The sequence below is a fragment of the Etheostoma spectabile genome, chromosome 17, assembly GCF_008692095.1.
Source record: "Etheostoma spectabile isolate EspeVRDwgs_2016 chromosome 17, UIUC_Espe_1.0, whole genome shotgun sequence".
Taxonomy (NCBI): Eukaryota; Metazoa; Chordata; class Actinopteri; order Perciformes; family Percidae; genus Etheostoma; species Etheostoma spectabile.
The window spans coordinates 23,662,567-23,686,509 of NC_045749.1; the positions used below are offsets into that span (position 1 = coordinate 23,662,567).

At 41.5% G+C, this 23,943-nt stretch overlaps 1 protein-coding gene across 18 annotated transcripts in view; it reads right to left on the reverse strand.

Moving 5' to 3' along the window:
- Positions 1-23,943, reverse strand: part of col13a1 (collagen, type XIII, alpha 1) — a 147,866-nt gene that overhangs the window by 52,373 nt on the left and 71,550 nt on the right. For 13 of the 18 annotated variants that reach the window (XM_032541968.1, XM_032541977.1, XM_032541969.1 and 10 more), the window contains exons 4-12: positions 22,096-22,122; positions 15,686-15,721; positions 13,289-13,315; positions 7,411-7,461; positions 3,657-3,692; positions 2,997-3,023; positions 2,705-2,731; positions 394-420; positions 271-297 (exon numbers count right to left, since the gene is read on the reverse strand). In XM_032541968.1, the coding sequence (XP_032397859.1) occupies positions 271-297; positions 394-420; positions 2,705-2,731; positions 2,997-3,023; positions 3,657-3,692; positions 7,411-7,461; positions 13,289-13,315; positions 15,686-15,721; positions 22,096-22,122 (285 nt within the window). The remainder of the gene's footprint in view (positions 1-270; positions 298-393; positions 421-2,704; positions 2,732-2,996; positions 3,024-3,656; positions 3,693-7,410; positions 7,462-13,288; positions 13,316-15,685; positions 15,722-22,095; positions 22,123-23,943) is intronic. The other 5 variants (XM_032541975.1, XM_032541970.1, XM_032541979.1 and 2 more) reach the window with 5 other exon arrangements.

Below are 23,943 nucleotides of genomic sequence, written 5' to 3' on the forward strand. Positions count from 1 at the left end.
AATCTATCATCTTGCATTTTGGGAATATGCAGGGTTTTGGAGGTAATTGGCCCATGCTAGGGACTAAAAGTCAGAATATCTCAAGCTTTGAGGGTTTAAGTTTTTTCTTTTGTAATCCCTCTCTGCAGTCTTTCCCTGACTTTATGAAGAGCAATGCTAAGGTTCTGGAATACCGCTTTCACAGTAAAGAAACAGTAAGAGTTAAAGCTGGTAAACAACTGGATGTACTACTTGGCCAAGTTGTCAAAACTACTGCAAACCATGTCTCACCTTTTCCCCTTTGGGTCCAGGTTCCCCCTAGAAAAACAACAAGAACACAGGTGAATGAGATCCGGGGTTAAGCAGGTTAGCAGGTCATGATCTCGGGACTGATATCAGACTTCACACACTTACTGGGATTCCTTTAGCGCCCCGCTGCCCCTGAAAGACAACAGCAACACAGTTGGTCTTGAGTGTGGTTAAGGCCTAGATGTGCAGCTTCTCAAAGAATTCATTATGCCTGAACACATACACCTCTAATAAACATGAGTGAAATAAGTAAACAAGGTATCAATCAAACTGATGAATTAGCTGTTACAGGAGTCCATTCCAATTACTTGTTCTGTGCGAAGGCACAGCTTGACTTCCCAGCAGGCCCTGGGGTGTGCCCAGTGTAAGTAGCTGTCAGAGCTCAGCGTTTGGTTGATTAATGGACTCAGGGAGCGGGCCCAGTAGGACACATCCAGTGCACCCCATGCAGGTGACCCCACAGGCTTAGCAGCTCCAAAGCCACTTTGTGAAGGCAACAGCATCTCCATACATTTACCAGACAACCCCTCAAAGCCTTTTTTAATACTCCTTGACATTCGTCAGGAAGGAGACTAAGAAACAGGAGCTCATTACGGGGCCATTAATCAACATTTAACACTATCCAAACCCACTCTGCCTCCTGGAAATGTTGTCATTTGTCCTGGCTCTGAGTTCACTGGAGCTGTCCGGCTTCAAAAAACAAACCCCCTGTCTGAGCAGGAGTAATGGTCTTCAAACAGAAGGGGTGATAAAAGCCAGAGCATCAACCTCAGCTGGACAACACTGAAGTGATCTACACTTCAACATCATTCAAGAAGAACAGAGCTCTTTTATACTGCGAATCTGTTTTGAAGCTGCTAAAAATTCCAGAAGAAGATCCAACTTGGTGGAGAAACTGGCTCCAACAGTTAGAGTGAGGCGTCTTCCCATTGCTATCACCAGAAAACAGCACTGATTTGTTGTTTAAGATGATGATGTGAAAACTTAAAACACATCCAATAATAATGATTATTTATCTTTCGATACCAATGTTTTTTTCTTTAATTCTTGCTTTGTTGTCTTTACAATCCCTGCACACGGCACCTACGATCTGGTTAATCCTCGTGTTGTCTTCCCGTCTACATTAAAAAAAAAACAGTTTTGTTTACGCTTTTTGTCAACTTTTTAACTTTTTCTTACGTTTTCGTCTCTTTTTTAACACTTTTTAAGTTTTTTATCAATGTTTGTCACTTTTTCTGACGTTTAACACTACACAAGACAAACTTGTTAACTTTAGTTTTACAGTTATTTTGCGAATTTATTCAAGATTCAAGATTCAAGATATTTATTTGTCATATGCACAGATTTTACACCATGCAATGAAATTCTTAAGTTGCAACGTTTCCCACAATATAAAAATGTACACAATATACACATACATATTTATGGTCAATAAACCTCATTAATAGGAAATTATACCTAATGTCTGAGTTAGAAAAGCAGAAATTAGGAATTATTTAGACTAAAATGAAAGGAATGGATGTTGATGGATAATCACAGACTGGAATATGACTTTTACTCAATATTATTTCAAAAACACTTTTAAAATGCTATAAAACTGAATAAGATGCCCCAACATTAATGAAAGTAGAGATGTGTGCTTGGCAAAGAGCGTTGTGTGGAATCAATCATGTTATTTTGGGGAAATAAAAAGAACATTGATATAGGAAAACGGGTCAATTTGACCCAAGGACAACATGAGGACAACATGAGGGTTAAAGGACACAAAGGACACACTACTTCCTGTATAGAAAGTCAGGAACATAAACTTCAATAGTCTGTGAAAATGGGTTAAAACAGTTACTTTGGCTCTGTGATAGCAGAGTCAGCCACAACAAGCCCTCTTCAGATCATTGGTCATAAACAACGGTGAAATGGATGATTTTAAAAGCCTAGTCCTGCCTTTCCTGCAACATGATGCTTATTGTATTGCTAATAAAAGCCTCAGTGAGTAGGGGATATATATATGTTAATGGTGAAGAAAATGCTTGAAGCATACAAACTCTGCAAGCCTCAGTGAGCTCTGTCTAAAATCCCTTAGTGCCCATTTCAGTTAGTCCGAGTTGTACCTACTAACCCTGATTGAAAGCCAGGGGGGTGCAAACAGCTCCCATCCGTCAGCCTTTTCCCTACTCCAATCAACCCACTGTTAACCCATTACTGGGGGGTGTAAATCAGGCCACCGCTCTGTTTTCTTCTGGTACAAAATAAACAGGCAGCTAACTGACCTCAACAGCAAAACCATCTTCAGTGCAATTATTTCATATTTGCTTAAGCTCGTCGGTGTATATTCACGTTTTATGGGCTCAACGAGGGGTTGACCAGTGGTGGTGGTAATATAGTGCACATGTTTCTGACCAATGTAAGGAATGCTTACCATGTCTCCCTTCGGTCCGCTCTGTCCCTGTGTGAACATTAAAACAGGTGGGATAATAATTAAATCCAAACAGATACCTCCACTTGATTTCTTAGAAATATCCATAGCATATTTAACCCCACCCTATAATAACAGTAATGGCACTAATGGACATTTTATTACAATAATGACCACAATTTTCATTCTTAGCTTAATTATGCTCATTATCATCACAGTGTTGAGTTCTGGGCACTGAAGAAGCCCTCCAGTACTCAGGTATTTCCCTTCTAGACAGGAAGTTGGGGAAACTCACAGATTTGCCATCCAAGCCGATTGGACCCTAGGATTAAAGAAGAGAAGAAAGTGTTTGAGGACATATGGAGATCACACAAATAACCAACTACAGCACCAGTTAGAAAACTGGCTATTTGCAAATACTCGCTAAATACTTGGTGATTGAAGTAAAATGCTAAGGTGGTGTGAGTGAAGATTTATTAAATGATTTGGGCAGAAAAGTGAAACATGAGTTACAATTCACTGTCATATTATGCATCACAGGGCTGGCTTTCACAGAAATATATATATATATATATATATATATATATATATATATAATCATTTTCGAGGATGTCACCAAATTAGTTGAGGGAGGAATGTTGAAAACACTTAAATACTTAAATAAAATGTATTTCTTCACCCTCCCGACTTGATAAATGTTTAGCAGTCCTCACTTCTGCCACTAGTGGCTGGAAGTTATATTGCATGATAATATTAATTTAAATTAATAAAATATGTACTGTAAATGTTATGTACTTTTTTACAAATGAGTTAAATGGCGGACTGACTGACTGACATATGAGATGCATTCTTCCTAGAAAACAATTATTGGTTAAAGAATCAAATCGGGACCAAAGCAGATTGTCCCGGCCCTGATGTACAGAATCCTCCTGACAGGGGCTTGGTTGGGACTTACTGGGAATCCTGGGAATCCTCTTGTTCCTGGTTGGCCCTAAAACGGAAACAGAAAAACAATCAGGTGTTTGTTGTACTTCTGAAAGTCGGACTTAAAAAGCTGCTCGAAGCCAGTCAGTGGAAGAAGATTCACAGTCCCCCCCCCCCCCCATCCCTCCACTGCACTGTGGTATTTAGTGAGTCCCCAAATTGACTTTGACGCAAGGAGTGATACTGAAGACTCTGGGAAATCCATTCAGTGTGTGAGTGGGCTCTGTCGGCAGAGGAGGAAATTGGACGCTGAAATGGAACACTGAAAAGAAAAGAACAAAGAGTAATCTAATAAAGATGTACAACTAGGGACAAAAGGTGGACCAGCTTAATGAGTGGATGTCAATAACAATTAGCCAGCGTTTTAATCAGCATGGCTTTTTTAGCATGCTATTCAAACTGCTACAAGACATTCAATATCCCCGGGAAACGAAGGGCGAGGAGGAAATAAGGATGTAGAGAAAGACAATTACAAGCAGGGGAACCTGACTAATGACTAATGTCTAGAAGCAGAGGTAGTTCCAGGGACCTTTGAATGGTTTCTGTCCCCAGGGAAGGAGGACAAAACGCCAGTCATGGGTTCATGGTTTTTTATACAAGAATTTAGGTCCAAGGTTAGTTTCAAACTTCTCACAGTCCTGTGATACTCCAACAAACCTGTTTCTAACCAAAGTTCTAAAAGATAACGTTGACTAAGGATATTTTTTGTCGCCCTGGTGAGTTAAGATTTCTCTTTTTGGTCAAAGTAACATTTCCCACACCAAGTATGAACTTTCACGCTCAACTTTTCATGAACAACAAGGCCTAGAAGACCCATCTGCTGATGAAGCCTGTGAGATGTTGTTGAAAGCTCCAAAAGAAGTTGACTTTAAGTCAAAAAATATTTTTCCTCAAACTAGAATTTCCAAAATTAAGAATGAGCTTTTTTGCTATCTTTTATGTCATTTTGAAGAAGACGTCCTACAACTGCTCCTTCTTCCAATAAAGACCGTGATATTCAGCTGAAAGCTCTTGAAAATAGCAAGTAAGTGCAGCATGACGTGAAATCTTTTCTGTTTTGGCAAAATACTAATTCTAAGGTCAAGAAATAATTTTCATGCTCAACTTTTATGCCAAAAGGGATGACAAGTAAACCCTGAGATGAGGTTCAAATCTCTGCTAAATGCTATGAAATGAACCACGTCAGAGCACTATTCCTTAGGTCAAGAATTAACTTTCATACTCAAATGTTAAGCCAACACGAATGAGTATTAAAACTATTATTGAAAAGATCCATCCATTACTGAAGAAATATGTTTGAAAGCTCCAGAAAAAAGCCTGCATTTCCCCTTTCACCCTCACTGACTTTCAAACTAGCATGGACGTAAGGATGGAAATTAGCCTTGGGCAATAATCCTGTATGTTTACATTCTTTGAAATGTCCATTGATATACACTGTCCCTTTGTGAAATCAATAAACGTAAACTTTACTTAAACTGTAATTATTTTCATAAGAAGTCGATGAAATGATGTATTTGCAGTCCATACAGTCAAGAAGTGAGGTTGTAATCCTTGTATTTTTACACACATCCATCTAACCCGATGAAACGACAGAGTGGCGTGCCTCAGCTGTCAGTTCCTCTCGTTCTCCTCACCTCGATGTTGACTTAACTCCCTTGTTCCATCTAAGGTCACGGCTGGAGTCCCTCACGTCGATCTCCCCTGCTGTGGTACACTAGCTTCGCGGTGTTTCTGACTGACTGGCCCTCTAAGTTCAGGACTCGCCAGTCAGACGGAGCTTCCTCCACCGCCTGTTATTCATTAGAAATGCCTATTACCATCTGGGAAGAGTGGGCACACGCAGCTTCAGATGGAAGAACCATCAACTAGAATAACAGATGTGTGCTCCACTTCAACTGGTTTGACTCTTCAGCCATCATAACAAGAAGGCATTTTATAATACGTAGCCTAGTCAGGCCACCGGAAATTGAAAAGGAGAACAAAAAGAAGTAATTTGGCCTCAAAGGAAGAGAATTTGGGTGCATAAGGATAGGAATAGGATCTATTAAGACAAGGGTTGCGTCTGAAATCTCATACTGTGCACTACAAACTCAACATGTAAACTACTGTTCAACGTACTTTTGTGTAAATAAACAGAAGTATGTATCTTTTCTCGGACGTATTAAGCTGTAATTTTCATCGTCACTTCCTGAGAGCCTCATTGCCTCATTGACACGTAACCATGGTAACCCTGTTGATCTCCGCTCTAGTGGCATCAACCAGATAATGTTAATTTGGACCACTAGAAATGTAGAAATGTATATTACAGCGTTATTGAGGTTACAGTGCTCCTCCGTTTCTGTCCATTTGTCTGTTTTGAATGTTGTCGCAACAACAGCATTGCATTGTGGGATATGTATGCCGTCATAGTGTCCAGTATTGCATACTGTAATATTTCACCGGAAATAGTATGCTATTCAAGTACAATTGTCTTCAAATTAAGATTTTGGACATACTAAAAATCTCACAGACTGTTTTCAGGTGTCTGCAGCTCATTCAGAACGCAACAGCTCCCCCTCCCCAAGTTCTCTCACAACACACCCCCCCTGCGCTCCCTTTACAGGTCGCCAATTACTGCCCCCATCCACTTCAAGACACTAGTACTTGTAGACAGGGTCTGCATACATCCAGGACATGGTCAAACCCTATACCCCGGCCCGCCCACTCCACTCTGCTTCAGCCAGCCCGCTTGCTGCCCCCTTACAGCGAGGGGTAACTAATCCCTCAACCAAATCCTGACTGTTTGCTGTCCTGGCGCCTAAATGGGGGAACAAGCTCCCTATTGACATCAGGACGGCCGAAAGTCTACGCATCTTCCGACGAAGGCTAAAAACACATCACTTCCAACTTTGAAACTTGCAACTTCTTGCAACGAGTCAGTCTGCAGTGTTCTGAAAGCAGCCAGTTCACACCAATGACAAGAGACGAGACGGTGTGTTGTCTCCATAACAACGACTCCTTATACTTCCATTCTTACTTCCGACTTTTAGACTTTTTTGTTGCTGGATATGTTTGCTTTGTGTAATAATGAATGAATGTGGATAACGTTGGTGATATTGAGATTTCTAGTGATGAATTGGGGAAAACATGTTACTGTTTGTAACATAAAAATAAAATGGATGATGGAAAATGTATTTCTATAGTTTGTAGCTGACTTTACCAGCAGACTGCTGTCTCTTACGTTCTAAAACCAGCCTCTGTGATTGACCAGCTGAGTCGCAGTGAAACCATCGGCTGGTTTGAGTCGATCTGTGCCGGGCCGGTTCAGACCGCGGCCACGTTCTGAAACAGTTTTGGCTCGTTGCAAATCTTTGGTCTGAGTTGGGCTTTGAGCAAGAATGACTAATGATCCAACTTATGGCCAAATCACAGCTCCTCCAACAATGCTGCTCTTTCCACACAGCCTGTTATTACATTGTATTATTCTATCATTTGTGGTGCATACACATGATTGGCTGGGCAAACATAACCCTCCAGCCAGATGCCCACAAGCCTGGAAAGAAGTCTCTCCATTTGTCTAGTTTAATCAACAGAACTGAAAGGTCTGCTGGCACTCAAGAACCTAATGTGTTAAGCAGAGGTCTAGTAAATTGGAAACTAATAAAAAAAAGAAGCTTGACGGGCAGGCAGCACTGATTCAAGAAAGTGGTTTATTAGGTGTAAAGAGAGGAGGTGAAGACACTTACAGGAGGTCCTCTTGGTCCAATGATAGACAGACCAGGCTCGCCTGGTGCTCCCTATAGACAGATAGAAAGACAGGAAGAAATAGGAAGATATTATAGGAGAAATTCAGCACATACTGTATATGCATTCCTCCAAAGGTAAATAGATATAGCGCAGGTATATCCATCCACTAGCATCTATATGACATTCACTGTGTCTAGTTCTGTAAAATAAACACCTCCTCTCAAACAGAGTCTAACTCTGGTCACACTAGAAAGTTACACAATGATGTTAGTCTGTGTTATCTTGTGAGATGGGTGGTGCTAAAAGCTTGGTAACTATTTGAAGGGTTAGTTGGTTATCTGCTGCAGTTAGCAAATGAACTGCTAACATGCTATAGCCAGAACATGCTATGGCTATTCTGTCCCAATGGCTCTTCAAGATAGTTGAGAGTCGAGAGTTTTCTACTAGGTGAGCCATCTCTGTGTAACGTAGGGTTTTTCCTAAGTGTCTCTGTGACGTGTAACGTTAGCCAACCAATCCCAGACATTATAAGTTCTCGGTAGAAACATGCTGAGTGCTTATTGGCTCACTGACGCTGATAAGATTTACTCCATAGGTATAGAACTTAGGTCTTAAATGATGAGCGATACTTTAGAGGCACTTCAATTTGGGTTGGTGCATCTAAATTATTGAATTCTAACCAAACAACAAGCTAAAGGGGCACTCCACCAATTTGATGAACCAAAGTTAGTTCGTCATGAGGAGTACTAGCCTGGGAACCAATCAAATCTGCCAAGCTCAATTGCTCTGGCAGATACGTATGTTTCTCCTCCCATTCGGACACATTTCCAGCCCGAACATAGTTACTGGACGTAAGTGACATTCTCCACCCAACGCAACACACCAGGCTCACAAAACTCAGATCCAACTACCAAACTAGACAGCTGTGATGAATTAGGAATCCAGATCCTGTTACTGCCTATTTCTTGCCTTTAATGTTTTCAGAAACACTGTGTAAGTGCTCTTTGGTTTTGTAACGTTGATAACGCCCCTTGGAAATTACCTGGCGTTTCCTGGGTAGAGGGGTACTTCCCAGCCTGTGAATGCTATTTTTAAGTTATTTAATGTCTTCTTAGCAAACAACCCAGAGGATCTAATACTACTGACATAACAACATCTAGTCTAGATAACTGAGCACTTTGTTTTCCCACTGTGACATTCCTTAGGTGTGAGGCCTGTGATCTATGGAGAACACAGTGTCTGTTTGGGGTCACTTGCAAATTTCCATTCCACTCCATTGTAGACAGAATTCCAGCTGATCTGAGTGGGGGGGGCTGATCTTTAATGCAATATCTACATTGACCATTATCAGCAACCATTCATCCAATGCTCCAAAGGTTCATTCTGTTCACTAATCTGATATAATTTAAAAAAAACTAACTAAGAAAATATTGGAGAACCCTTTTGCAATTATTTAAGCACATAATGTAATCTGAAAACTGCTGCCCTTGTAAAAAAAAAAAACAATGCCACTGATCTCAGCTGCTGTTCTGTCTATAATGGAGTGCAATGGCCATTTCTAAGTGACCCAACATCAAGTAAAAACTTTATTCAGTCTAAATAACACCCACATGTGGCAGGGTTAAAATAGTTTGAAACATGAAAGAAATGAAAACAAGAAATGTTCAAACATAACCAAATGAACTGAGTTGCATCCCCTGTAAATTACAGGCCATTAACTGCACAGAAATGACTAAAAGTAATAGTATTTTCTTAGCCTGTGTTACAAACTGAAGGTTATGGAGTTTGAAAGTTGTTGGCATTTTCAGGCACAGAGAGTCTAACAAATATTATATGAAATATCGTTTGGAATTTTTGAAATTTAACCCATAAATTTAATTTTTATGTAATTGTTATTCTTTATTCAATCAAGCACGTATACATAAAAGTCAGAATAACTCAGCCTCTGCTAAACCACGTTTGACCATTCATTTTATTTAAGTGCTCGTGTGATCAGGCCTTAAGTATTCAAATGGACTATGACTTAGAATCCCAGACAAACTGACTTCAGGATCGTACGTCATAACTCAGCAGTGGGACTCAAAAGGTCAGCAGTGCTGCTGAACACAGTGCAGTGCCTCTGAGCTCTGGATTTGGCCCAAAATAGTTGATTTGCACCGTGACGCGGTCTGTCAGTCAATCCCACAAACGACTGTGCTAAACTGGCCAACTCAGGTTTCCAGCACTTTCCCTTATTAGCTTCTGTCCTCCTGTTGGGAAACCCTATCTCAAGATATATCTGATGGTCCCAGTCATTCATCAAAGACAAAGGTGATTCTGAATATGTCTTAACGTCGACTTTAGGAGGCCCAGAATTTGTTTTTACACTCTTGGTTTGATGGTAGATGTATCAGTCAGGGGCCGGAATGCAAAGGTAATGATGGAAAAAGAGGGCTCATGTCATCTGGGGCAGTCTTCAGTTACTTCATTGTTTTTCTACAGCTTTAGTAGATTAGACGTGTAAAGATCTACAGATGCACTCTTGCAGAGATTGAATTACTTTGGTTGCCAGAGGTCAAGGTGACAAGGCAAAGTTAGAATCACAAACGCAAACCAGGACCCACTCAGAGCACATTTTCCTTCCAAATGAAATGTTCTTGAGCCCATAAAGAGTAGAGTGTCCATCTGCTGTGGTTCTTTTGCAAAAACAATCGGTCTTTCTGTTTTTCCCCCAAAACACCCTTCCACAAAACCCCCAGAAGCCATTTCTTTGAAGAGAGCCGTGTTCTAGAAAAGCTTGTCTTCACTCCCTCTCCTTGGGTTGTCTCCCTCTTCCTTTTCTGGGGAAGATGCTTCCTTTTAAGAAACGATCTACATCGAAGTCTGCTCTGTGTTTCTTCATTCTCTCCTCATACTCTATCTCACACTCTTTTTTCAATAAAGTACCCACTGTGGAATATTCTCTGCATTTCATATTCCTTGCAACTGGAAAACATTTAAATCCATTCCTTATTTAATGCACTAGTATAGCATATGTTTTCAGGGAATTACGCATGACTGATATTTTTAAATTGGCATGTTAAAAAAAATCTCACATACCCCCTGTAGTGCTCCAAAGTACCCCTAGGGGTACGCGTACCCCCATTTGAGACTAACCACACATTGGACAGACCCTGATAACACTATTACAGTTAGTTTCCTGCCTAGAACCAGAGAGGAAACCAATGGATTGTTTTGGCGGCGGTTGTGTGGATCGATCCAAAAAGCTGCCACTACATTGTCTGATTGGTGGGTTACTATTTCTGCTCCCTCACAGGCTGCGGCGGAGACTATTGGTTTTGGCTGACCGACAACATTAAAGACGCTTGGCTAATAACCACACTTGTGATTGTGATATGGCAGTCAGGAATGTGCTGAGTGTTTCCCTTTTCATTGGCCATTCAGCCCCACACATCACATATCACGCGTTGGACGAGAACAAATCTGTAGATGTGCTGTGTCTGACTTTGATACCGCCGATAGATCAGGGTGCTGGGACTGCTTTACCACATGTGGAGAGCCGGTGTTGAAGAGAGTTCAAATCCAACAGGCCCATGCATTTGCAAAATGTTGTTTGCAAAAAGTGGAATGTTGTGAACATAGACTAAATCAACATTAATTTGAAACACATTTAATGGTGCACTTGACAAGGAATCACTCAACATTTTGGGAAACATGTTCAGGGAGCTTAAAGAACAAAGAAAGCGGCCAAGTATATATATATATATAAAAAAATGATCAGCTAGTCAGTGTCAGTGTCAGTCAGTGTCAATCCTTAAGGCCCATGTGTAGTCAGTTCTGAAACTTGCATTGTTATCATGATTGTTAGCTAGCAGTCCTTTCCTTCCCTGTCATTTTTCTGCGTATTGCTGCATTTTTTGGCATGTCACTGCCAATTGTTGATCAATAATGTGAAACCATTGGTATGCATTATGCTCATGCATCTATGTGTGCCAAGGGCATGGCTTTGAATTAAACATTCAGAGGATTAAGAGCTCAACTTTTCAGCAAAGTTGATTCATCAAAAACTTTGTTTCCTTCATTCGGATGTATTTTTCAATTTGGGCCTTTTCTGCATCAAGTTATGGTGCAAATGTCTTTATTTATGTGAGTGAAATTCTTATTAGGTATCTGGGGGGAGTGCACAAGAACAGACTAAAAACATTGCTCCGTAGCGCAAAGAATGATCAAAAACTCCACACCTTTAAGTTTAACTTGCAAGCAGCTATGCATTTACCTTTCACTGGAGTTCATATTCATTGATGAACTCAAAGTCAACCTTTAACTCACTGCAGCAGACATCGCATGCTCATTGGTGGTAGAGTTCATTGCATTGATGTGAATAAAAGCGATCCTTCAGACTTCTCTGTTCCTGTGCTGCTGACATTGACAGATTTACTGCATGTTTACCGTCTCTGTTGACACACTTTTGCAATTCATGAAGCCAAGTGGGAGACATCGGAGCCTACAGTAAAAAATGTCTTATATGTAATTTCCACCTTGAGGCCAAAATCAATCTTTTCTCTCCCAGCAGGCAGCTTATATTTATGATAACTTCTACAAGACTCAGAGCTGAGATTTAACAGTTGTGCAACGCACCAGTAACAGCATTTATTTATCTTAATATATAACTATTCATTCTAAGTTCTCTTTGAGATCCTCATCATAGACTCTGCTCTGAACTCTTAATGTGTTTCTCCACTTTCTTGGGGGAGTCTTAAATTTGAACATTCAGACGGTTATGTGACAAATTGTTACTATTGTGTTTCATGGTGTAAAGAGTGCAGGTAATCCAACCTGGGTGGGAAACCATTTACAGAATGTGGCCCTCTTGCCATTTGGTTATACAGATATATAAATCCCATGCTACCTGTACCCAAAATACGGTGCCCTGCTCTGCACTTCTACCACCAAGTCACATTTAGCAGTGTCTCAAATGATCAACCTGTTAATATTTCACTTTTCTTCTGGATCGCTTCCTACTCATGCTCATGCAAGCAGTCTTCTATGACCAAGTCTCGCATTGCCAGACCTTCCTTCACAACACTGTGGAGGAAGGTCTGGTTAGTCCACACAGCAAAATATGCTCTGGTTTATTGGCATTTCTTTAAACAGGTCCCAATCGTTTTGGGTTTTGGTGGAACATGTGTACGTTCAGAAGTAGTTTTAGTCATCAACAGAAAACTCTGATTGGACAGATAGTTAGCTAGCTGTCTGGATTTACCCTGCAGAGATCTGAGGACCAGGTAACCATAGTCCTCAGATGGACAGATAGTCTAGCTAGCTGTCTGGATTTACCCTGCAGAGATCTGAGGACCAGGTAACCATAGTCTCAGATGGACAGATAGTCTAGCTAGCTGTCTGGATTTACCCTGCAGAGATCTGAGGACCAGGTAACCATAGTCGTCAGATTGGACAGATAGTCTAGCTAGCTGTCTGGATTTACCCTGCAGAGACCTGAGGACCGGTAATCATAGTCCTCAGATTGGACAGATAGTCTAGCTAGCTGTCGGATTACCCTGCAGAGATCTGAGGACCAGGAACCATAGTCCTCAGATTGGACAGATAGTCTAGCTAGCTGTCTGGATTTACCCTGCAGAGATCTGAGGACCAGGTAACCATAGTCCACAGATTGGACAGATAGTCTAGCTAGCTGTCTTGATAAACCCTGCAGAGTTCTGAGGACCAGGTAACCATAGTCCTCAGAAATCCACCAGAGGATAGAATGGCAACACAAAGACAAAAGAAGGGGACGTACATCCGGCCGAAATGAAAGACATCCGGCGAAATTCCTCTTCAGACAATGGACCGGTGCTAAACTGTTTTTCTGAGTAATCCTGCTAATGGTTCTAAACTTACCTTCTCCCCTGCTTGTCCTTTCAAGCCCTGGGATCAGTCACAGCAGACACAGTCGCATGCAAAAGGGTGTGAAGGTAGGAGAGAGACACAAAAGAGAGAGGAACCAGTGTTAGAGACATAGCGAGGGATCGGGGCATGCAGCATCCTGGGAACTAGACATGGGGTGCGGGGAGGTGGTGGAAGAACTAAGGCCAGCTACTCTATGTGTCAGTTAAGTGGAAACCAAAGGCTTCAGTGTACTTCAAACAAAGTGCTTGTCAGATCATCTAACAGTGTCTGACATCTTATTCATTAGTCATCCAGCAAATATCATGAATGTTTTCAAGGAGACGGTCTTAACATGGTCTTGCATTGCCAGACCTTCCTGTAATCCCGTAAAGGAAACATCATCCCCAAATACCCAATTCATCACACTGATATTTGCCATCACATGATTTTATAAGCCATTTTGGACAACCAAGTTTGTTTAAAGCATACCGAGACTTGCTGAGTAAGTGCTGCATCAAGATGGCCTCCTAACAAATCAGAGTCAGGTTTAACACATCACTTCACTCCACTTCCTTTGAGAGAAATACAGTATGTCAATGAGACATAACACCTTTGGTGTATTAGACATAATGCGCTTACTTAATTACATATTTATTGTAGAGATACACTGATTTAAATCCAATGTTTCTAATTCATAGTTTCCACAGTGTTTAAGCTGTTTTGGAGAACCTTCTGGCTCCTCCGAACATAATAGAGCAAATCTGCTTTGAACGACCACAATCCGTCACTATTTGTGTAAAAAAATTTAGTCTGATAATTAAGCACAGATTTCTTGTTTTTTTTGTACTGGGCCTATCCGGGCTTAAATAATACCCACATGTGGCAGTGCTAAAATGTTTTGAAATATGGCCAAATCAAAAAACAAATGTTCAAAAGTCACCAAAAGAATTAAGTGGTTGCCCTGTAAATTACAGGCCGTTAACTGCATGGAAATGACTGGAAGTAATACTAAAGTAAAACAGATTTATAATAAGTGGTTATACAACGCATTACAGCCTGGGTGGGCTGGGAGGGATGTGTGCTTTAAATGATACCCTGCAACGTGTAATACCTGAAGAATATATTACACCACTGACAGCCCTAAAGACACATTTATGGGTCTATGTTGAGTTACTATGGAGTATGTTTTTGTGAATATAACAATATGGCAGTATCACTGCATCTTATAATTCACCTGGGTCACATTACAGTAAGGCTGTAGTTGGACATATAATGACATCACACTTAGGGGTGTCACGATTCTCCAAATGCATGATCCTAATAGACATTCCATTATTCAATTACATTTTTATTTTGCATTTTATTTTCAGCAGTGACGGCAGAGCCACTAGATGGCAGATGAGTGTTTTACAACAATAGTTTAGGATATTAAAATTAACAAATTGGATGTAGTTTAACAAGGTGTACATGAACCCACCATGAGCCCACATGCTTTACCGTCATTGGTTGCTTCCATAACTCAAAGGCAAAATTGTCACGGTGACTTTGGGGAGGCGGGAGGATTTTTTATTTCCGAAATAATAATAATTTTGAATCTCTGTTATCTCCGACTCCATCGTGTAGAAAAGCGTAGCTACAGGCTACTGCTAAGCTAATGTCACCCTGTGTCTTCAGCTGCCGGTAAGGGTCTGTTTTTTTCTTTGGACACGCGCAAGTAGGCAGGTGAAGAAAGAGAAAAATAATGGGGGAATTGCTGATTATGACTTTTATTTCAATTGTAGAAATTGAAAGCTTGTTTAGATTGATTTTAGATATTAAAATCCAAATTGTGACACCTCTAATCACACTGTCATTAATGATATGTAACTTAAAAGTCTAGCAAACTTGGAAATTGGAAGGGGATTGCTTAGGGAACGCAACAGTTGTATTTAAACGCAACAATTTATGCAGCAATAAACTTATTACAATTTACAAGTGCTTATTTATGACTTGAAACTGACCCATGACTTATGGTCAACAATCGCAATGCTGCACTTCTAAAATGCTTATAATCAATGTATAATTAGAGGTGTTTTCAGTAATTTTGCTAGATAAAGACCTCTGATAAGCTCGGGTTAAAGATGGGCAAAACCACGCTGGTGTGTACATGGGGTCACATGATTCCTCAAACTCAAAATGAGAATGATAAAGGTGGAATTAGTCCGGTGAGGTATGGTCTTCACACACCCCCTCACACCTGAGAAGAGCTCTAATCAGCCAGAATAAGGGAGACCTCTGCTGTGGGTAGATCACAGTTATGTAATAGCATCCTCTTAAACCACTGCTTTCATTACAACTATATGTTGAATCCTTGGCTGTGTCATAATGAATGTAACCATTGAGCTTCATACACAAGTCCAAGTCACTCACCATTCTCCCAGGAATCCCCATACTTCCTTTGTCCCCCTATTGATCAATGCAAATTCAAAGGAACAAGCATCAATAAGAAGGTTAGACTGAAGTGGACTCGTAAAGGGATACCTTGACATTTAGACACTACATGAAGCCAATTTCATCTAATTACATGGAATCTAAATTTAACCAAATCCCACCAACATTATGAGAACAGAATTGCTACACATCACTTAGATTTTAGTAGCGATCATTGAACCTAATGGGAGCTACTAGTGGGAAAGAGATGCTAATAATGGGTTTGTATTGGTACGTGTCCATGTAGGCGTTGTTCTCACAGGCGGATCGCCCCACTTCCAAGCATTGCATGCTAGTGGCCTCGCCACCAGCAGTTATTAATTTATCTTCACTGACCACTGACAAGCAAAGAAAATAGGCTACAGCCTCATACAAGTCCTACGGATCATCTGATTGGACAAACGCGTCACGTGGAGGTGTCTGCTCCCGGATTTCTAAATGGACCATAACGGCGGCTTGTTTGGAGTAGGATCGCTTATTTGACAAAAACAGTTCACAGAACCGTGTTTCTAAAAACACTTTTTTTCAAAGATTACTTTTTTGTCACTTAGGTAGGACAGCATAGACACGAAAGGGGAGGGGGATGGGGAATGACATGCAGCAAGGGGCCACAGGTCTGAACCGAACCAGCTGCAGTTTGCCTTCTCTTCTCTGCTTCTCTTTATAGTCGTCTGATTCATCTACCAACCCTTATAGAGCTGGCTCAGGTCTGCCTTGGACCAGTTCTGAGTTCTGCTGTTATAGTTTTAGACTGCCGGGGGACTTCCTTTGACACACTGAGCTCCTCTCTCTTCTCTTTCCATCTGTGTGCATCCATGTCCCAGAAATACTTGTTACTACCCAAGCTCTGGGGAGCTTATTTCCCAGAGTGCTTGTGTCTTCTCGCCCCACAGTGTTCCTTGGATTAGGGGGGCACCTAGATCATGGTTGCAGCTGTAGCCGTGGTCTGGCTCAGTGCCCTGCTCTGCGGTGCCCTAGAATACCCTGTAGTACCCTACTATGCCCTGGTCGATGCCCCGCTTCTCCAAAGTCCCCACGATGCTACCAGAATGCATTGCACTGCTGTTCTCACGGAAATCAATGGGAAGCGTGGAAATGACGCGGACAATGGACACGTACCGTAAAAGTCCTAAAGCCATGGTATCCATTTAAGGACTAGAATCATTTGGGTTGAGAGGGCTTAGTCAGGTAACCATGCCATGCCAAATATTGGGACCAGAGACAAGCATGCATGATGCTGTGATAGAGAAACAACATTTTGATGCAGTCATGCCCAACCCAAGACTCCTGATACATTTGTTTGGACAAGTTTGGAAAGTGAAATGCATCAAATTTGAGGCAAGTGGTTGGTAAAAACTCTACTCTGACAAATGACATGTTCCACCCTGCATCTTTCACACTAAAATGAACAACACAAATGATGGTATCTATTTCTAAAGACTTGTAATGCACCTCCCTCTGCCCTCAGCAGCTATAACAGGATGTTTGGTGATGTCTCTCTGCTGCAGGACGTAGTCTGCGACAGTGGAATCGCTCGAAAAGTTTTTTGGTGTAACGTTGCATTAGTTCTAACGTTCACCTGTGCTCTTATCTGTGAGGAGGGGTCAGTGGAGACACACTGCAGGACTGAGGAGAATGGGGACAGACGTTAGGGAGCGTCTGGGGACAACCTCTGATGTCCTGATAATGAACTCACAACATGCACCAAGGACTCCTCCATGTCTGAGACATTGTCACAGGATTGCAAAAAGTGAATCAGGACCTCGATGAAGTTTAATCTTACGGGGATTTGAATTTCCTGAACTGAAAGCCAATGCAAGTTTGGGTACAGTAGCCTTCTGCCACAGTGTAAAGACATCAGAAGTCTGAATGAACCTACCACACATTACATACATGTTTCAGAATTAGCTTTGTTCTGATTTATCGACACCTGTTACCTTACATTGCTGCTTTTAAGTGTTACGGATCCCACAGTTCTTGAAGTGACACATGGATGGGCCACTGGGGGCAGCAAACAGCTGGAGAAGCAGTTCTCACAGAAAAGCAACTAGTGTCTCAGTTTACAGCAAGTTTATAGCCAAGAGTCAAAATATCATAAAACCACTGCACTACTCAAGCACAAATCCATGTTTTACTGTGTGTGCTAAGCTCGTATTGACTATGGTCGGTCTCTACTCTGCTCCATCACTCAGTGGGGAAGCCAATGCAAATGGCTGCTAGACACACGGCCCCAAGAAACTAACTAACTCAACAGTAACATGTATGTCCTGAAATGAGCCGACAAGTTTCGATTGGAAGTCAAACTGCCATCTATCTAAGGGCTGGATCTATCTAGGGGCTGGATCTATCTAGGGGCCGGATCTATCTAGGGGCTGGATCTATCTAGGGACTGGATGTGAGAGTCGCCCACATCCAGCTCCTGTTCTGACTGCCCCAGGAGGATCACAGCTATTATTGCATCACTCTGTGACTGCAATTTACCAGCTAATATTTGATCTGAAACCTGTTTTTCAAAGACCAGCGTCTGTCCAATGAGTGCTACATATGTCCAAGATGTTGGGATGGTTCACGTTGATTTCACGTCTGCCTAAAATGTGACCAATACATCTTCTTCCCAAGCAATACACCAATGGAATCATGCCAAACTAAGGGCCTGTGTTCCCTGGCAGGCAGGAGATGTTATGGAATATAACCAGCAGTGTTAATGAAGATATGGTCCATGGCTTTCTCACACAAATCAGGACCCGCCCCTCTTCTCAACTGAGCCTGGACCCAGATTCAGCTGTTTTCAGTCCTCCTGATACATGAGATGTGCTGGTATCTCTGTCATTAGTATGTGGTATATTTGTTCAAGCCTTTAAATACTATCAGGCTACAGCTGGGCCCTTTGAAGCCCTGTCCAAGGTCCTGATTTAAACCAAGGCCTTGGGGAGAGTCTGCCACCACCAGAAATGGTTTTAATGCAGAGCTGGGGGCTTTACAAAGTGCCTAACGTGATTATCTGCTCTGACCACAAAATAAGTAGGTTTTATAGCCATGACAAATGAAGTGTTTTGTAAAACCTCATTCAGTTCATGTGATGCACTTCATTCCACGGACAGAAACCTGCTTGTTGCACTCTTTCTCCTGCTGGAGGTCCCAAACATGTTTCTACTCATCTGGTCCTTGCCTGAAAAGATAAGAGTCAGGAAGGCTAGGTAAACAGGGGCGGGGCTAGAAGGGGGGCACATGGTGGCACCCCCTTGTTATCAGTCCAAACTTTAATACTGTTGGTGACAAAACCTGCATGAAGAAAAGCTTGTTTGCCTTTTAGACTTTCGTCTTCAAATTGTATCTCAAGGTTAGGGGATACCACTAGTCGATGCTGTGATTTGGCAATCACAATATGTTGTAAACAAAAATACCCCCCCCTCCGTAATGCTGCAAGATGGTATTGTGGGCTCTGCAGGAGGACTAACCCCAAATGGAAGAATCAGGAGAGAAAGAGACTTCAGGGACCATGATGATAACTGGCTAATATGACGATTTAATTTCCCTAAAGCTGTCCTTTTGGCTCTATGGACTGAACTGGGTCCAGTAGAGAGGGACACACGCCAGAACCATGCCATCCCCGTCCAGATACAGGCCCAGGAAACAAGTGTTTCAAATAAATATTATGCATAATCTTCAACTTTATCACTAAGGCTTGTCTGGATAGCCTATAATATAAAGCTGTTAAATCTTATCATATAGGTCTGGCATATCGAAGCTGTCCCTGAGTGCCGTAGGGCTCAATGAGTGGCAATCTCCATAGAAACAATTTTATTTAACAATTTAAAAACATTTATATATTATTTCTATATTAAATCTGTGTATGAAACAATTTAGAATTGTATTTAGAGCACAAACCCCTATTAATACAAACAGTATGGACCAGGTTTCCCCACACTGTTCGAGAACCGGCCGACATTATAAGTCAATTTGCAGCAAATCACCAGTGCCTGAGAGGTTTTTTGCTTTTTCCCCAGGCTGGGGGGGGGGGGCGGCGTGGCCCTTGAATGCCCCACCATAGCTCCAACACTGGCAGTAGACCAGATTAAGGCAGATATCTTATGTTAACTTTTATTAATTATTATCAGTGAATTATTGATTATTTTAGTTAATAGGAACAGAGCAATAAGTCGTGTGTGTTCTTGCGTGCATGTGTGTGTAAGAAGAGGAGGGAACAGTGTGTTTATGATACATCATCATATCAGTGGGGTCTACCTCATCTGGTTATTAAGAGTCATAATGTTCCATTCTGAAAGAACCACATTCTATGAAACACATTGCTCATTGATTTTCAATTCTGACAGGCTCTCTCTCCAAAAACCACATCCTCCTGCCCCAATTCAGTCAAAGACCGCTCGTGATTTGATTCCCCGCTGCTTGACGGGTGTAATCAATCACAAATCCTGGAAGGAATGTCTTCCTTACTCTGACACAAACCGTCAGTGAAACCGCGGCAAAGGAAAATCGGGAGGAACCACGGGGCCGGTCTCTGCTTGACACAGTTTTATGGACCTGTTTCACAAGTGAGCCTGTCAGAAAACAAACGGGTTGCTGGTTGCAACTGGCTACCCAGGACAAAGGTCAGAGACTAGATGGCCACCTGTTGTCATGATGTGAACCATGTGGGTTTGACATGCTGAGACTGCTTGTTCAGCAGAAAGAGGAGGAGAGTGTTAGAGGGAAGAGATGATACAGCAGAAGCAGGTTTGGTCAGAGAGATTGTGTAAGCATTGCATCCACGTTGTAGCAGAAATAGAGACAAAATGTCAATTAAAACAACCAAGAAGACACGGCACAATCCAGCCAGCAGCTCAATGTGTTATGGATGGGTATTGTTAAAAGCTATAACTGCTGTACTGACATCTCTGGGGTGCCTGAACTGAGAAGTAATCATAGAAACGATACAGAATCAGACTGACTCATTTCAATTCCATGTTGAGTATCTGGACACTTTGGCGTTCACTGCAACCCTGTTTCCTTAAAAATACAGTCATGCAGAACTAATTTGCAATTCTGTTCTGTAGGGAAGCTAATCCGGCCTAGATTACATGTTTTAGACATAGCAAGGGAACTATACTGAACTACAGTACATTGCATACACTTGAAGCAGCCATTACAACATTCACTTCTCAATATGTATCCAGAAACCGTTATATTTTCCTAACTGCCCGGTGTTTCAGTAGTCTGAACCTAACGCAGACCCTGTCCTATTCTTTAAAGCCAGACTATGTCACTTCTATCCATCATGGATAACCCCGACCCCCCTCTGCAACTCCGACAGCTTCGATGTCACACCGAAATATTCCTACAGGAAATCATTCCTACCACATGCAATAAAACGTATTAACACGTCATAACTGGGTGCTAGATAAGACTAACAGGCATCAAATGGCAACTTGCACATTAGGTCTCTCTTCATCTTTTTCATTACTAGTTAAGCATTTTGTATTCCCAACTTGTATACATTTTAAATATTTATTCTTGTATTTTACCCTATTATTATTTTATGTACAGTATATTGCATGTATGTATGTTGTATCCTAGTATTTCATGTACATTTTATGCTGTGGGACTGATATTTTGCTGCTGTAACACTGTAATTTCCCATTTTTGGGGATTAATAAATATCTATCTATCTATCTATCTATCTATCTATCTATCTATCTATCTATCTATCTATCTATCTATCTATCTATCTATCTATCTATCTATCTATTTATCTCATCTAAGCTAATGGTGTGTGTCTTGACTCAGTGTCTTTAAGGACTGTGCGAAACAGTAGTTACTGAAGGAAAGGTCCTGGCCCTAGTAGTGGTATTATTAGCATTAGCATTAATAGTTTGATTTGTTTGATTAATTTGATTAATACTGTATAAACACACATTTTGAAACAGTCAGCTGCCCAGTTAGGGATCCAGTGTTGGGCACTAATGTTTGGAATGGTTGGGGGGTGAATGCGTCATTGTGGGCCTATGTGGTGCCGTTGGGTCTACCCAGGAGGATGGGTCTCTGCTCAAAGGTCCTGACTTGACCCCACCTACACCTACATTGTTGATGTTTTTGCCTTAATGATTTTTTAGCACTGTTCACCTGTCTCTCTACCTACTCTGATTTGTATGTGTGTATATGTACATACGTATATATATATATATATATATATATATATATATGTGATCATTGAAGCAAATTAAAAATCCATATAAAGACAACAACTAATCATTAGAGAGCAGACGAGACATCAATACTGCAGTGATAACTGTGTACTCATGCAAATAATGTGTACAGAGCCACACAAAGACACAAGTTAAAAAGACAGTTACCGGAAAGCCTGCCCGTCCAGGAGGACCCTGAAAAAGGGGTGAGAGAAAATTGGTACAAAAAGGAAAGAGTACATTTGACAGATATAATACGCCTGCACTGAACCAGGCCAGAATAAAATGAATTGGAGATTCTTGAGGTAGTCAATATCTTCTATGAAGATGTTTTATTTTGGCCTTGTTTAGCTCAGTGACAGCACACAGAAAGAACACTACTGATGCAGTAACATGCCCCATTCAGAGAGTCACATTTTAACACAACACAAGATTTCTCCGGACATCAAAGAACAACCAGTTGCTTCATTTCACCGCAAACACTCAAACATGCAAAGACTGGTTTGGGACAACGCATGCTAAAAGACCTTGTGTTTCTCTGTTAGTGACCCTGCTCACCCCTCCTTGAGCACCTTTGCTAATGGGATACGACAACATGTCTGAATGGGGACTTCCATCAAAAACAAATCACAAAGAACTAGAATACAATGTCCAGTTTCTAAGAACAAGAAGGAGCCCATTGTAAAAAGTCAAGTGTGTTTTGTTTTCATTGAGTGTGCCAGCGGAACACAAAGGCTCTTAAGTAAAGGATGGAGCGCTAATTGGTTGGAAGTCAAAACAGGAACTCTTGACATTTTCCAAAAAGCTACTGAGGAGAATAACTGCCTGATCTTCCCAGAGAGAGCGAGTGTGTGTGTGTGTGTGTGTGTGTGTGTGTGTGTGTGTGTGTGTGGGTGTGTGAGAGAGAGGGGAAGCCATTCCTCTCACATCAGTAATCCTGGATTGGAGGAACCTCAAACATGTATCCAAACTCTCGCTTGCTGCCTTTGATGAATGAATGGGAACGTCTATTTATTATTGAAAAATAGAAATCCCTCGGTCCCGACACACAGGTTTGGGAACAATGAACTGCTCAATGAATCAGATATGTGTCTAAAATAAGAAAAAAATACATATATATACTGTTTGACTGTGGGAGAAATGATCGGCTAAGACCGAGGTTGTGTTAGCTTTTTACAAGACTGTCCTCCCTGAAAAACGGCCACATAAGTTGTTTGTTCAAACAGCAATTATCATTCATATTTACATGCAGTGGTGGCGTCCTCTAGCGGCCGTAGTAGTTATTCATAATAGGGGCAAAACAGGAAGTAAGGTGAGGAAGTATTCCTCCTGATTTCCACCAACTGAAGTGGATCAATCAAACACAGGACTGTCACCCAGGAGTTATGTCCCATTAAATATAAAATAAAAGGCAATTTTTTGTCTTTACGGAACAAACGAAGCACGTTCTGAATGCGCAAGTGAAAATGAAGTAATGTGATTGTGACCCAAACCCCCATCTTTTTCTAAACTAAGCTAATGGCCGTTGGTTTCTGAACCTATCCAAGAGATCGGATTTCCTACCACCATTAGGGGGTCAAAGTTCTACTACATACAAATACAGTCGGTGCCCTGTACACACTGAGTTTACTATTTTGTTAGTATGTAAGGAAGCAATGTGTTTTACAGTTTTGTAACCATCCAATCCACTTCCACTCCTTATCAGACCCAATATATCAGTCAGTAGGGACACTTGTGTTTTGGGAACCCAAACCACAATCTTCTAGCTTTATGTAGGATCTTTTCTACTCATCAGGCTGGCAGTCGGAGGGCAGTGCACAAAGGTGCTTGGCCAGGTGCTGAGTGTGAACATGCTGCAAGTAAGTGGCTGCCCGTTAGCTACTGGGTCTCCAGGGGCCATCTGCAGGGGCCAAAGGTCACCCGCTGCCGGAAGGAACCCTTCACTTGAATTACACAGCAACCCTCCAACATGTGGCTCCCATTTGGAAAAGTGCTGCTGAATGAATGGGATTGGGA